At 39.2% G+C, this 15,562-nt stretch overlaps 1 protein-coding gene across 1 annotated transcript in view; it reads left to right on the top strand.

Moving 5' to 3' along the window:
* CPQ (carboxypeptidase Q) overlaps positions 1–15,562 on the top strand; it is a 486,593-nt gene that overhangs the window by 163,570 nt on the left and 307,461 nt on the right. Inside the window, exon 3 of the mRNA XM_047725337.1 lies at positions 273–480. Within this exon, the coding sequence (XP_047581293.1) occupies positions 273–480 (208 nt within the window). The remainder of the gene's footprint in view (positions 1–272; positions 481–15,562) is intronic.

The raw sequence follows: 15,562 nt of genomic DNA, 5'->3' as shown, positions 1-15,562 counted from the left end.
CTTTTCAAGCAATTTGTGATTTAGTACCAGCTGGTCAAGTGAGTTTAAAAACCTTCTGAGTCCTATGTCCTATTATTTTGAATGCCTTTTCTCTCCCTTGGGAAACTGACTAACCTCTGCAGTCTCTCTCCCATGGCAAATCACTCTAAAACTTTGATCTCCTCAAAGCAGTTTGTCAGATGTAGCAGACAAAGCATGTGTGACTTTTCTGTGCCAATTCAACCTGGCCAGTCGGAAACCATAAATTAAGTCTGTATGACTTTTATTTCTAGGCATTACGGCAGAAGTTCTGGTGGTGACCTCTTTCGAGGAACTGCAGAGAAGGGCCCCAGAAGCAAGAGGCAAGATTGTTGTTTATAATCAACCTTACGTCAACTACTCGAAGACAGTGCAGTACCGGGTCCAGGGGGCAGTGGAAGCTGCTAAAGTGGGAGCTTTGGCGTCCCTGATTCGCTCAGTGGCTTCCTTCTCCATCTACAGGTTGGTCATGGTGTTCAATTGAAATTCTTTAAAAAACCAGGATTGTCCATGAAAGAGGAGCCCTTATGAAATAAAAACAAACCATTCAAATGAAAATACTGATTGTTTATGGAACTTTTCCCCATTCCATATTCGGTCATTTGTTTGTAACATCTTCTTTAGCCTTTTTAGGATTCCAAGCATTATTTGTACATTCTTTTAGAAAGCTTTCCACATCCTTGATGACCCCATAACATTCCTTATGTAACCAATATGTTATGTATTTTCATTGGAGGGAGAACTAAATTCACGTCTGTGTTTCATCAAAGACTCCTCATGACTTCAGAGGAAGCCAGGCCTTTTCCCATTGTTGCTAGAGAAGTGAAATAAAAATAAAGTGGGTAACATGATGGGAGTTGTCTGTGGTCTAGTGAAAAGAGAGGAGGAAGCAGAGGATCTTGGATATAGACCTGGTTCTGCTCCTAAACAAGCATGTGGCCTTGGGAATGTTCTTAAACTCCTTGGGTCTCGCCATTCTGATTCTGTGAATCAGCGATGATGAAGAATTTAAATTTACAGTGTCTCTTTGGGAATAAATGAGAGGAACTTATGAAAGATACTTGGTTTTCTGCAAAGGTCTATATAATGTTTTGTGGTATTCAACAGCAACATAAGTTTTTTTCTTTTTCTTTGTAGTTGTGGTTGAGGTAACTGCAAAGTGCTTTATTGACTCTCAGTCTTAGGATAAAATTTAGCATTGCAGTAGGTAAAAGTTCTAGGACTTGACCTATAGACATTTGGCCTAGTTTAATAGCTACATATGGTAGTGTCACACATTAAGGGTGAAGTACTTGATGGGTATAAACATGGATAAAAGAAGTACCCCCTTCTGGTCGTAGTCTGTTCTCCCAAAGATAGAAAAAGTAAACAAGGCATGCAGAAACAATTGCAAATGGAGTTTATTTGGGTTTCAAGATCAGATTAGTATCTATTGTAAAGGAGAGTTTATTTATTCTACACGATTTTTGTTTGGAGCTGGAGACACAGCTGCTTGACCTTAATTAGCACCCTGAACCCTTGAAAATAATATAACTGAGGAGACATCAGCAAATAGGAAACCAAGTCGGAAGGGAGTTGTCCAAAAGCACAAAGAAAAAAGGAAAGGGACATTTTTCTTTTATGGGGATAAGATATCTTCCAGGGAGGAAGGTGGGACATGTTAAAACCATTTTAAAAAGTTTTATAAGAGAGGAACTAGTTCCACTGATGTCATAGTGCTAAAATAACGTTCTATGTAGAGACTAAAGATTTGGGGACTAATGAAATAATCATTGGACCATATTCTTTTGAATGGTTAATCTTCCCGGGAGGGAAGTCCTAAACTGACTAGTTTCCTTCCCAGAATACCTCAATCGCCGCTTAGAGTAACATACTCCTCAGCAAGCTGTGGCCATTCACTATGATTTCACTGGTCATGAGATCTAAATTATGGAGTTAGTCTGTTGCTTTGTGAAATTGGGTAATTGCCAAAAATATTTATTTAAGGACTACTACTCATAAGACTAATAAACTCCCAGATGACTTAGTGTACTGCCAGGGTTAATTGACATTTTTTTTTTCTGTTATAATGAAGATGTCTGGGAACCAAGGCTATAATCTAAGAGCCTCAGAAAAATTTTGCCCAGCATAGGATGTAGACATCTATTGTTAGCCTCTAACATTTGGGGTCAACAACTTATAGTTGTATATTAAAAAGACATCTTTCTTTTTCTTCATATTTCTAGATCTAGACTGATTATAGTTTTTCCTTGATTTTATAGCTAACCATATTTCACTGGACTCTTGACTCTTATAACTTCGTATTTTTGACATTTATAAATACATAATAACATTGCCCTTTACACAGTACTTTAGAATCTTTCACATATGTCATCTTGTTCTGACGACTTAGTGAACCAAGCAGAAGGGGCATTATTATTCCCATTTTACAGATAGAGAAATTAAAGTTCAGACAATTCAGCATAATACCATGTTTAAATCCTACATCCTGAAAAATAAAACCAAAATGAAATGAACTCTGCCTCTTTGTCCACTTCTAGCTAATTGTTCCACAGAGCTAATTTTCCTTAAAGAGTATTTTATGTTCCTGTCTCCATTTCTTCATCCGTCATTCACTCTACAGACCATTTTTATTTTATTTTATTTTATTTTTATTTATTTTTTTAAAAGATTTTATTTATCCATTTGACAGATCACAAGTAGGCAGAGAGGCAGGCAGAGAGAGAGAAGGTAGGAAGCAGGCTCCCTGCTAAGCAGAAAGCCCGATGCGGGGCTCAATCCCAGGACCCTGGGATCATGACCCGAGCTGAAGGCAGAGGCTTGAACCCACTGAGCCACCCAGGTGCCCCGACAGACCATTTTTAAAAAATTTTTTTAAATTAAATTAAATTTTTTTTTCAGTGTTCCAAAATTCATTGTTTATTCACCACACCCAGTGCTCCATGGAATACTCTACAGACCATTTTAATCTGGCTTTGCCAGTATTGAAATGGAACCTGTTAAGGTCACAAATAGCAGCCCAACTTGTCAAATATAATGGACCTTTTCCAGGCCATCATCTTACTTCCCCTCCCTGAAGCATTTGTCACTGCCAACTGCTTCCTGAATACCTCTTCTCTTTGGCTTCTGTCACTTCTTTCTTATATTCTCTTTCTTGCTCTCACCCCTTCCCATTCTCCCACTTTCCCTCTTCATTTTCCGTTCATCTGGCTTCTCACCTGAACATTCTACTCAAGCAGTCCTTCATGCTTGTGACTTCAGCCACCATCTCCACTGTGACACCTTCCAAACCCACCTCTCTTTCCCATACTGCTGCCTGAGCCCTAGGCCCTTATATCCCAGTACCTCCTGATACATCTTTCAGATGTTCCACAGCTATCTACACTGCACTTTTCTTCAAAACAGAACTCATATTTTTACCTCTTTATCCTGCATTTCCTACCTCAGGGAAGAGAGTATCATCTATTCTGCCTCCTAAGTTAGAAGGTTCTTGAGTACTTTTTCCCTCTTCCCGTATCCATCGTTTCTGGTAATTACTGTGTCTCCTGGGCTCTGCTCTTAGTCGTTTCAACAAACACGTATTTAGTAGCTCCAGTTCCCAACGTTACTGCATACTCTAGTAGTCAGGAGTCACTAACACTTTCCTGATGTACCACGTTTCCTCAAGGCTTCATGACTTTGAATATGCTTTCCCCTTGCAGCCTTCTGTCCTCTTCCTCACTGTCTCATGCCGCCCTTCAGGATTCGTCTTAAGTGTTTCTTCTTCTGAGGAGCCCTCTCTGATACCTAACTCCAGCTCAGGCGAGCACGTCTTTCTTCTCACACCATATCGTGCATACTCTGAATCATAATGTCTTGGAGTAGTTGTGGTTCCTGGTGTGGTAGGGGACACTGACTCTTGTAACGACTTCAAGTCTCAGTCCCTTAACACAACAGCAGCTGGTTGACTGCTCACATGATGGTTCCAAGAAGGTGTTCAGCAGGTGGCCTTCTGCTCTTTCCCATCTTGTGACACCATAACCTCTAAGATCTCAGAGCCCTCTTTTGCATCCAGCTGGCAAGTAAGAAGATAGAGAAAGTCAGTAATCAAATGGGAGGTTTCCATGGCCAGGTCTGAACACCGTGTACTTTATTTACTTCTACTCAAATTTCACTGCCCAGAATGAAGTTATTTGGAGGCTGGGAAATTTGGTCTGTCCTTATGCCCTCAGAGGAAGTAAACTGTCCAGTCCATCCTAATCACCTCACTCCAGTCTAATTTCCAGACAAACATGAAAAAGAATATATATATATATATATATATATATATATATATATATAAATATATATAAAATATATATAATATATATATTTAGTGGTGTAATTAATATATTTAATATATACTACATACGAAATATATTTGATATATACTATATTATAACATACTCAATACTAGTACATTATAAAATAATATATTTAATATATACTATATATGTGTGTGTGTATATATATATATATATATTTAACACCTCTCTATCTCCATCGTCTAGTATGTTTGTTATGTAATAGTCACTCAGGAACTGTTCTGTTGAAGGAATGAACTTGTTTGAAATTGTATGGTCAGTGGTGGCAAGGCTTTTTTTTTTTTTTTTTAAAGACTTTACCTATTTATTTGACAGAGAAATCACAAGAAGGCAGAGCAGCAGGCAGAGAGAGAAGGGGAAGCAGGCTCCCTGCTGAGCAGAGAGCCCAATGGGGGTCTCAATCCCAGGACCCTGAGATCATGACCTGAGTTTAAGGCAGAGGCTTAACCCACTGAGCCACGCAGGCACCCTGGGGGCAAGGCTTTTAATGACAAACAAGGTGACCAGATTCTAGATGCTCTCTGTCCAAACTGTGTCGCCTTTGTATAATAAGTTAAAAACAATGTGATTTTTAGAGCACTTTGCTTTGCATTTAAGGAAAATATGGAGGTGCCCTAAATTGCCAGAGTATATCTCTTTTCTGCCCCAACATTTGTGAACAATGATGTCTTGAATTGCTGATTGAATCAAACCGCTCCCTTCTCTCTGACAGACATTTTACCCATAGTTCTATGGGAATGGTGGTGATACAGAATTCCGTTTAGGAGTAGCCTAGAGATCAGCAACAGTAGGGAACAGAATAGAAATTGTAATTAGTTTCTGCTTGGCTTCAGAATCAGAGAATCCCCTAAAGGGCAGAAAATGTTTGATTTGACACTTGCCTGTGTAGTTAACCATATATGTCAGCCATTTGGGAAGTATAATAGTCACATGGTTACATGACGAATGATTTAAGAAACATTTGTAAAACGTCCATTACTTGTTGCCTTCAGTATCTCTAGACCCATTGCTATCTTTTCTCTGTATTGCCATTAGTAGTATTCTTGTGCTCAAATTTACTTCAAAGAGATTTTTTTTTCTTTGTTAATGCTTTTATAGTGACTTTTCTTTTGTTCACCATTAAGTATCAACTGGGACTCTCATTAGATCTTTTTTAGTTTTTCTGTATGTAAAATACCTTTTGCCTTTGTCATAGCAGGATATTTTAAGGATAAGCATAATAATATAATTATTATTTTAAGTTCTGCAGAAGAACCATTTGTCTTACATTATTTCTCAAATTAATTAGTTTTTTAGTAAATATTTATTGAGAGCTAACCAGTGTTCAGAAGTTGTCAAGCTTTAGGGTTATTAAAATGAGTTAGACATGTTTTTTGTTCCTCAGAAATATTCTGTCTGGCTAGAAGAGAGGAGGGTAAGCTTAAAATATAAAACTAATCTCTTTTTGTATTTAGTGCCAAATAAGTGATGGGGGAAAGAAATGAACATTTACTTAGCATCTACTATGTACTATACATCTCTCATGGCTTGAATAGTTTGTTTCAATTAATTCTTTATGCAATCCAATGGAGGCAGATAATTGGTATCTCTTTTACTGAAAGACAAACAGGTTCAGAATGCTTAAATAATCAAGTTACACAGCTAATGAAAGAACTAGGATTCATAATTAGAGTCTCTGGTTCTAAATTCTATGCACTTTGGATTGCACCAAGCAACCTATGCTTTGGAATCTAAAAGGGATAGCAGAAATCTGATTAGGGCTGGCTATATAGTGGATTTTGACTATACTCACTGAAGAAGTTGAGCTTGAACAATAGAAGAGGGGTGTAAAGACATTCTGTACGTGATCAAGGTGAGAATGCATTAGCCAACGGGTTTCATAGGAGATCAGGGAAATGTAATTTTGGGGTGAATGTGACGAGATCAGGTTATGAAGAATCCAGAGTATCAGACTGGGGAGTTTTGAGTTTTATGTAGAGGAAATGGGGAATCATTGAATGTGGTAGAGTTGGGGGGTGATGTTTTAGAGTAATGTTTCTCTAAAGGTGGTCTCTGGAACACCATCCGACCCTCACCTGGGAGCTTGTTGCTATGCAAATTATCAGGCCTCTCCTGAGACCCATTAAATTAAAAAAAAGCCTGGTGGTGGGGCTTGTGGTTTAACTAGCCCTCCAGGTGATTCTGACGTATGTTAAAATTTGGGAACTAATGTTTCAGAAAGATCAGTCTGGTGACTAGGTAGCCTGCTGTGAGAAGGAAAGACAGGAGAGTGCCCTACTAATGCAGATGTGAAATAATGAGGGCATCCATGTTGGCAGTGGGAATGGGAAGTGAGAGACAGCAAAGAGGGATAGTGTGAAAAAAGTGATCAGAACTTGGTTGTGTTTGAAGAGGGCAGAAGGAAGCATCGAAGTTTATTGTAAGGCAAGGATCAAAAACCGTGGGATGAGTCTGTGTTCAATTCAGCCCAACGTTTAAAAATCATGAGAGTTAACAAGAAATAGGAATTTGTGGTTTTTAGAGACAACCCAGATCTGGCAACATCTAGTATGTACCATAAGGCAGGCCAGCAGATTGGATAAGCCACCAAGTCCATTTAGTTGGTGGGAGGTACCCTTACCAGTCTGTGGAAGTTTCTTGGTTTCCCTCCACCCAGATTGGTGACCAGAGAATGATAAGAAGTGTCCAGGGTCAGGAGGGGGAGCTGACTGCAGGCAACATGAGCAGCTTGGTTTTTAGATATTTTGAGTTTGGGCAGCTGTGAGAAGTTCCATTAACCTGGTTTTCATATTTTTTTAAGGAAAAAAAAAAAGAGGTAACAGGTAAGCATTTCCATTTCTCTGTTATCTACCTTTTGGATCACCCAAGGCTAAATTCTGGGCTGCCTTCCTTGCAATGCGGGGGCCCTTGGGACTCCTGCCTCCTGCCTTCTCAACATGTGAGCTCAAGAATGCAAAGTAAGTTTTATATTAGCCCAAGTAAAATACTATTCAGAAGGTAACTCCACTGAGGCCAAATTGTCTGTGGTACTCCCATTGCCAAATACATATTTACTTTCCTAGTTATTTTCTCTATTGCCCCAGATAATTGAACGCAGACTAAATTTTAATCAGCTAAGGAAGCAAAAGGCTCTCCCTCCACTTCACTGTGAAAATTGCATCACCTCGCTGGGTAAGGATGCATGGAGGTGGCAATGATTGTTGATAGAACTTGCTTTGTAAATTTCTCCTGCTTTATGTTTTATATCACTTGTTAATAGAGGATAGTGAAGAGGAGGAGGAAGAGCATCAATCCAGTTTGAGGATGACTAAGATCTGATTAAACATTCAGCTGGAGAGAGACGAGTGAATCCAGGTGATGTTTATGGAGCGTCAGAGAGGGCGAATGTTCTACCATCTGGTGAGAGAGCCGTGAAAAGGTCTATAAATCAATCCCTATAATGATACTTAATTAATACAGAGTCGATAAATGACATAATTGAAGCGCTGGTTGGGCTACATCATAGAGTTAAATAGCTTCAAAGAGGGCTCTGATTAAAGCTATTACAATTTATAAAACATTCTTCATCTTAAGAAAGCATCTTGATGAGATTTAACAGGAACATTTTTGTAATCAGAGGACCAGCTTAAAACATTCAGAGCAGAGGTGAAATGTCTTAAGAGGTCTGTTTTGGATGATTTTTGAAAACCAGTTATTCCCAGAGAGTAAAAATAAGCTTGCCCCACACCCCCCACCTCCTGTTGCTTTTCTAATGGGAGAAAATTAATGCTGCTACTTCACACTTAGACCATCTTGGATTTTTGATGGCCTGGTGGTTTGGTTCTTTGGTGTGACCTTAGCATAATTAGCTATGAAGCTTGATTTAAATTGTTTTGAAATATCGTTGTAATTTGGGGGGCATATGTGCCTGCTGGGGAATTACAAAATAAGGAAGATACTACCATGACTCAAAACCCAGCAACTGGGCCAGCCATTTTTTTAGGTTCTTTTCCTGCCTTATGTTGTTTTTGCTTAATTCACTCTGAGGCTCATAACAGATGCACAGTAATCAAGCAGAATGCCAGTTCTCATCATTTATGCAGGTGGAGGGCCACTGTGCTCCCGTGGGGGGAAACCAGAGAAGACCCACACTGAATGCAGCATTTTTTTTTTCTTCGCATCATCCCTTTCTTTCCCCTCTCTCTGATTTTGAAAGGCAGATTCTTTTTAGAAGGCCTTTGTTAGAAATTCCAAAGTATTCTCTTTAATCACCGAAATCTTACTGCTTCAGGTTAGGGTGACAGCCGTACTCCTTCAAAGTGGATAGAGTCGGGCCAAGACTCCCGAGCCTTTCCCCCCACTTCTGGAGTCTTTGTTAGCCATTTGCCAGATATGTGACCTTGGCAGACTGTGTAAACTCCATGCCTCAGTTTCACCTTAAGGTGGGGGTGATAAAGGTACCTTCTTTCTGGTGTTTTGTGAGGTTTTAAATGAGATGTTGGTATTGCCTAACACAGTTTTACGTAAAGTGCTACTGTTATATAGTCTTGTCCAATAATGACTGGATATACTTACCAACGGAAAGAGGAAGGAGGGGAGAAAAGTGTGGAGCAGCAGGAGGGAAGGAGGAAGAAAAGGAAAGGAAGAGAGGAGAAGAAGAGAAAAAAATAATTTATTTGGTATCACTGTTCTCACTGCAGCCCTCTGTGACCCTAGCACCGTGTTGTCCTCTCGATCTCCGCCTGTTTAGTTTATCCAGACTCTGGGGTATGTGTTTGCCTGTCTGTTTGTCTCTCTGGCCCAGCAGTTCTCCTAGGGACATGTGGTGTGTCTTCTTCATCTCTTTGTCCCCAGGGCCGTGCTCAAGGCCTGGCACACAATAGTGCTTCAGTGAATGAATAAAGAGGCAGGGGCAGCCTATCCAGTTTGCTAACCTGTGAATTCAAGGTGTCACCATTTCACATTCATAGAAGTTGAATAATACTGTAGATGAGGTGACTAACCTTTTGAATTGCTACTTATCAAAAATAGAATCTCCGGAATCTGGGAGCAGACTATATAGTTATGTAAATGTTGGTAAAGTATTGCAAACTGCATATTACTATACTGCTTTGTGAGGCTGCTGTAATTAATGGTCTGTTTGCATTCCTAGTACTGACTGTCATTTTTCATCTGCTTATAACCTTGATACAAAAATGTATTCTTGGCTGGTGTTTTGCATTCATAATTTTAAAATGTATATAAATGTTCACCTTCTATTTTCCAGCTTTCTGATTATTGAAAGCACAAACTTAAGAATCACATCACCGTGGCATGTTTTTCTGAATCTCGGGTGGTAAAAAGAAATTAATGCATTTTGAATTCAGGTTTCAGGATTATGACAATGTTGTTTGCTTATGCAATTCCCTTTGAAAAAATGTCTAGTGCAGGATATGAACCAGAAGATTCCTGAGTAGCCTCTATAGTCCGTCTTTCACTGTTGCCGGTGCCTTTGTTCCCTCTCTCTCGTGAAAGCTAAAGGCGACTCTTAAACTCTTCTTGTGTCCACATGACCTGTTGGCTTCTTTAGTCTTCTGGAGAAAGCGCCAACCAGAAGGTACTACAGGGAAACCTCGGAGGCTAACAAATCTGACAGTATATACCGTGACAGTATATACCGTGGAATCAGACAGACCTGGATTCAGATGCAGGTTTGGCCACGGAGAGGTTGTGTGGCCGACCTCTTGCATACTGCTTGCCCACTGTGAGCCTGCTTCCTCATCTGTGATGTGGGGAGAATACTGTTTCCCTCTAGAGCTGTTGACAGAATGAAATGAGATCAAGCACTAGACATGGGACCTCATACCTAGGAAGCCCTCAGTGAATTATAATTGACATTTTGATCATGGTCACTGTTGTCATCATTAGGTCATGATTGGACAGAGCAGGTAGCTTGATAGGAACTAACTTATCTTAGAAAACAGAACTCCCGGGGCGCCTGGGTGGCTCAGTGGGTTAAGCCGCTGCCTTCGGCTCAGGTCATGATCTCAGGGTCCTGGGATCGAGTCCCGCATCGGGCTCTCTGCTCAGCAAGAAGCCTGCTTCCCTCTCTCTCTCTCTCTGCCTGCCTCTCCGTCTACTTGTGAACTCTCTCTGTCAAATAAATAAATAAAATCTTTAAAAAAAAAAAAAAGAAAAGAAAACAGAACTCCCGAACTCTCCACAGTGTGGGCTCCAGAGACCTTGGTTCTGATTATCTCCTGATTTCAGGAACTACTCTTTTCTTCTTCAGTCTTTGGCTTAAAACTCTGCTCTTTGTCTTTTCTCCCCACTCTGGCCTCACATTGAATGCTTGGAATTATTCTTGCATGTAAGTGTTAAAACTGTGGTGACTCAGACCAGTGATCGGTGTGGCCCGCTGATGGAGAAGCAGCCTCAAATTCTCTTACCTAGTATCTCTTCTGTCTGCTCAGAATCCTAATAACATTTGGTAACTTCTGTCTGTCTACCTATTACTTGTTTAGGATGTTTCTCCCCATGAGAATATAAATTCCATGAGGACTGGACTACATCCTTCTCCTACACCATTATATTCTCAGTACATAGGAGATTGTCTGGCACATGACAAGTACTCATGAGATATATGTGAAAGAATAACAATTTTTAAAAATCATCTAAGATCAAAAGAATAGAGAACCAACCAGAAATAAATAAATACTGAATCATGTCTGTTTTCTGAAGCCACATTCTAAAGTATCACAGATTTTTTTCCCCAACTTTTTTTTTTCTTGGAAAAATATCAATCTATGGTAAAAATTGAAAGAATATTAAATGACTCATAAACTCTTTATAAGAGAGGTAAACTCTTTTTCCAGAGAGGTGGTACCGTTTTACATTTCCACTAGCCCTATGTGAAAGTTCAGGCTTCTTCACATTCTCACCAAAATTTAGTGTTGTCAGTCTGTTTAATTTTAGCTATTCTGGTGGGTGTGTGCTGGTACCTCACTGAAATGTTGATTTTCATTTCCCTTATGACTAATGATGTGGAGTAGTCTTTCACGTGCCTATTGGTCATTTCTGAATCCTCCTCTGTGAAAAGTCTGCTCCTGTCTTTTTCCCCTCTTATGACTGGACTGTTTCTATTTTTTATTTTTTTGAGATTTTATTTATTTATTAAAGAGAAAGAGAAGGCGCATGTATGAGCTAGGGGGAAGGGGGAGGGAGAAGGAGAGGCATACTCCCCGCTGAGAAGGGAACCCCAATGTGGGGCTCAATCCCAGGACCCTGAGATCATGACCTGAGCCGAAGGCAGTTGCTTAACCAACCCAGCCACCCAGGCATCTCAACTGGATTATTGTTAAATTATTGAGTAGTGGGAGTTTTTCATTTATTCTAGATACAAGTAGGTTGTCAGGTATATGTTTTGCTAGTACTTTCTCCCAGTTGATGTCTTGCCTTTTCCTAGTTTATGTTGTTGTTTTGTTTTTTGGCTTAGCACTGTCTTTTGATGAATAAACATTTTAAAATTGATGAATTCGAATTCATCAGTTGCTTTCTGTGTTCACTCATAAGCCCTTTATCAACATTCATTATTTAATATTTTTCCACATTTAGTCTCTTTCTCCGTTTCTGAATCCTATGAAAGTGAGTTAGGTATAGCCATGAGGACGCCTCACCCAGAAACACATTACCATGTTTTTCAGGAAAACAAGAACCTTCTCTAACATAATGCAATATTTTCACTGTCATCATACCTATGAAATTTACATTGTTACATAATGCGAAGTTTATCCATATGCAGATTGCCCCAGTTGTTCCTCCTTCGGGTAATGTCCTCGCTTCCCCCCACCACCCCAATTTCAGAATCCAATCAAGTACATCCTTAACATTTAGTTGTCCTGTAACTTTAGTCTCCTTTAGTCTGAACTGTTACCTAGCCTTTTTAATACTTGATGACACTGACATTTTTGAAGAATACAGGCGGCTGTTTCGCACAATGTATCTCAGTTTGGGATTGTTATTTCCTCATTATTAGATTCAGATTAAATATTTTTGGCAAGAATTCTATATGGATAATGTTGTGTCCCTGCTATTGCATCACATAAGGGTGCAAATAATGTCAGTTTTCTTTATTAGTGAGCCTGAGTGTGATCACTTGTTTAAAGCAGTATCTCTGGATTTCTTCATTGGAAAGGTACTTTTCACATTTGTAGGGGAAATACCTTGTAATTATGGTGAGATGCTTTGAGATTTCAGGAATCTTAAATCCCCCAATAAAATTTCACCCAATGAAAATTTAGCATATGTTAAGGATCCTTGTCTGAATTAGTCGTTACATTGCTGGTGGGAGATGTTTTTCTAATTCAGTGATTCCGCTCACATTTATTAACTGGCCTGCTTTTGTAAAGAGGAACTTTAACCTTTTTCCTCTTCTTACTGTTTTTGAGTATCACCCCATAAATTTTAAAAATTGTATTATTAAAATTCATTACAGTCATTATTCTTTTTGACAAAGCATCAAAAATTTCAAAGTGCTTAATACATGTGAAAGTTAGTATTTTACAATAAGCTCAAATATTTTAAGCACTGGAAGGAATTCACCTTTTATATCCAGGGGAACCCAAGCTATCTCAGATAAGTCAACTAATTAGCAGGGTGTAATCAATACCATTTCCTCTGAACTTTCTCATTAGCAGCACGCACTTTGGAGTAATAACTCCTGAAGTTATTTTTAGAGTTTACCATTACCAGTGTATACCATATGCAAATGAAGATCTTTTGCCCCATACATAATTGCTGTTAATTGTTAAAATAAATGAGCAAAAATCTTAAATCTAGCAATTACTTCTGATTTTCTCTACATTTTTTTTTCCTTTTTTGCTCTGCTGAGCTGATGTTGAAGAGTGTGTTTGCAAAGAGCCCTTTCCAGGAGAAATAAGTGTCTCAGTGTCGGTTTGCAGAGGCCTGTGAAGATGCTTCTTTGGGAGGAGGTTACCTAATGGTGGAGAACAGAAAACTGCAAGTTATCTACCCACTCCACCTCACCCACGTTACCAGTGGTTGTGAAAGGGTAACCAGCCTTGGCTAGTGGCAGGTCAACGCTGATCGTTTAAAAGCTGAATGAATGCCCGTTGCCACCCTGGTTGCTACTCCATAAATTAGATATTTCACATCTAGAAGAATTTAATTTTTAGCATTTTCCAACTTTATTTATTCAGTAAGTATTTATTAAGTGGCTTACATATTTTGGGCCAGGGGAGGACTCAAGTTTTGCAGGACTAGGCTCTTAACGTAATTTGGGGGCCTCTTTAAGAATACAGAGGGGCAGGGTGCCTGGGTGGCTCAGTGGGTTAAAGCCTCTGCCTTCGGCTCAGGTCATGGTCTCAGAGTCCTGGGATGGAGCCCTACATCAGGCTCTATGCTCAGCAGGGAGCCTGCTTCCTCCTCTCTCTCTGCCTGCCTCTCTGCCTACTTGTGATCTCTGTCAAATAAATAAATAAAATCTTTAAAAAAAAGAAAAAGAATACAGAGGGGCAAATAAAAATTTTGATATAAAATCAACCTTTACTTAGAATAACAAAAATTGTAACAAATTACAAATTAAAGAAAGCTGCCAAATAATACAAACATTACAAAATTCAGAAAAATGTCATAATGTTTTTATTAAATAACTCCCTGTCAAGCTTCTGAATTTTTTCTGTTTTTTTTTTTGCTTGCCTATACTTTGATAGCTTTTTATATGACGATGCTTTTGTGTTATATTTTCCAGAGAGAAAATAAGAAGAGAATTCAGTCTTTCCTCCAGCACAGTGGATAGAAATGTAGTTTTTATTATTGATAGTTTGGGAAAGATTATTTCAGGTTTACAGCTTTTTATTGGTAATACTATATACATTTTTAGGATTGTGTCAGATTTCAGAAAGCTGCTGTTAAGTTTCTTCCATGTATGAGTAGTAAGATTTCAGGACATTATACTTTCTTGTATTTCTTGTCGACAATGAGTTGACGACATTTGAATGAGTTTGGTTTCTTTTTCCTCTTTAATGGCATCTTATAACTTTCTGTTATCTTTATATTTGTCAGTATTTTGTGTCAAATCAATAAGAAATTTCAGTCTTTTTTCAGGGTGATTTACTCTTCACTATTTATATTCCTAAATAATCTAAGAGGCTGTTCGTCATGAAAAAGTACATTGCTCTCTCTCAGTTAATCGTGGTTTTTGTATGTCTTTTGTCTGGTGTTGACAGACTTGCTTAGGACAGATATGTTATATATGCTAACATGAGCCCCAAATTGTTGACACATACAGATCAGGTTACTTCATACATAAGTGCACTCACTGTTTGTGGTACAACTCCAGGTTTGCCCCCCACAAACACAGAAATTCTGTTAAATTCCATTGTACGTGACTTCCTCAAAAAGGAAAGATAAAATACAAAATTAGAAGTTGTGACTATAATATATGCTGAATTATTAACTCTGTTCTTGACAGGAAAGAACTTCCTTTTTAAGTAAGCATGGGTGAGGAGTTCCTGGGTGGCTCAGGACCTGAAGCGTCTGCCTTCAGCTCAAATCCTGGGGTCCAGGATGGACCCCCCCATCAGGCTCCCTGCTCGGTGGGGAGTCTGTCCCTCTCCCCATGTTCCTCCCCCATCCCCTTTTGTGCTTCTCCCCTCTCTCTCTCAAATAAATAAAATACAATCTTAGAAAAGTAAGCATAGATGAGAATTGAATCATTCATTTTAGTTTTATAATTTGATAACTGGAAGAGTTTCCCTAGGGACTAGCATCTGGGTCTCTACCACTGTCTCCCTACTTTCATTGCCACTATTGCAGGATAGTTCTCAGCACAAGACGGCCTATGACACCAGTAGTCCCTGGAGCCATTTCAGGATGGAAATGACAACTGTGAATTGCATAAATACAGACCCATTAACCCAAACTAATACGACCCCAAATCAACTTCCCCTTGGCTGCATGCTCAGAATGCCTGTATCCATCCCGGTTTTGTCTGGTCTGATGGGAAGTATGACAGAAAGGAAGTCCGAGTGGATTACAAGAGTTGACACCTGTCAAGTGCATAGACCAGTGCTGGGCTTCTGGTAAGGTGGAGTTAACACCATCCTCCCCAACCGTGTCCTCACCACTATACACATTTTGGTGGACTTTTCAGTTTTTAGTGGTATGGCACTTGGAATTCTTACAAGCATCTTCTTCCTATTTCTGCTTCCTTTTCCTTTTAG

This window comes from Lutra lutra, chromosome 4 (assembly GCF_902655055.1).
Source record: "Lutra lutra chromosome 4, mLutLut1.2, whole genome shotgun sequence".
Classification (NCBI taxonomy): domain Eukaryota; kingdom Metazoa; phylum Chordata; class Mammalia; order Carnivora; family Mustelidae; genus Lutra; species Lutra lutra.
Note: the sequence above shows the minus strand (reverse complement) of the source record. Positions and strands in the feature narration are given on the sequence as shown.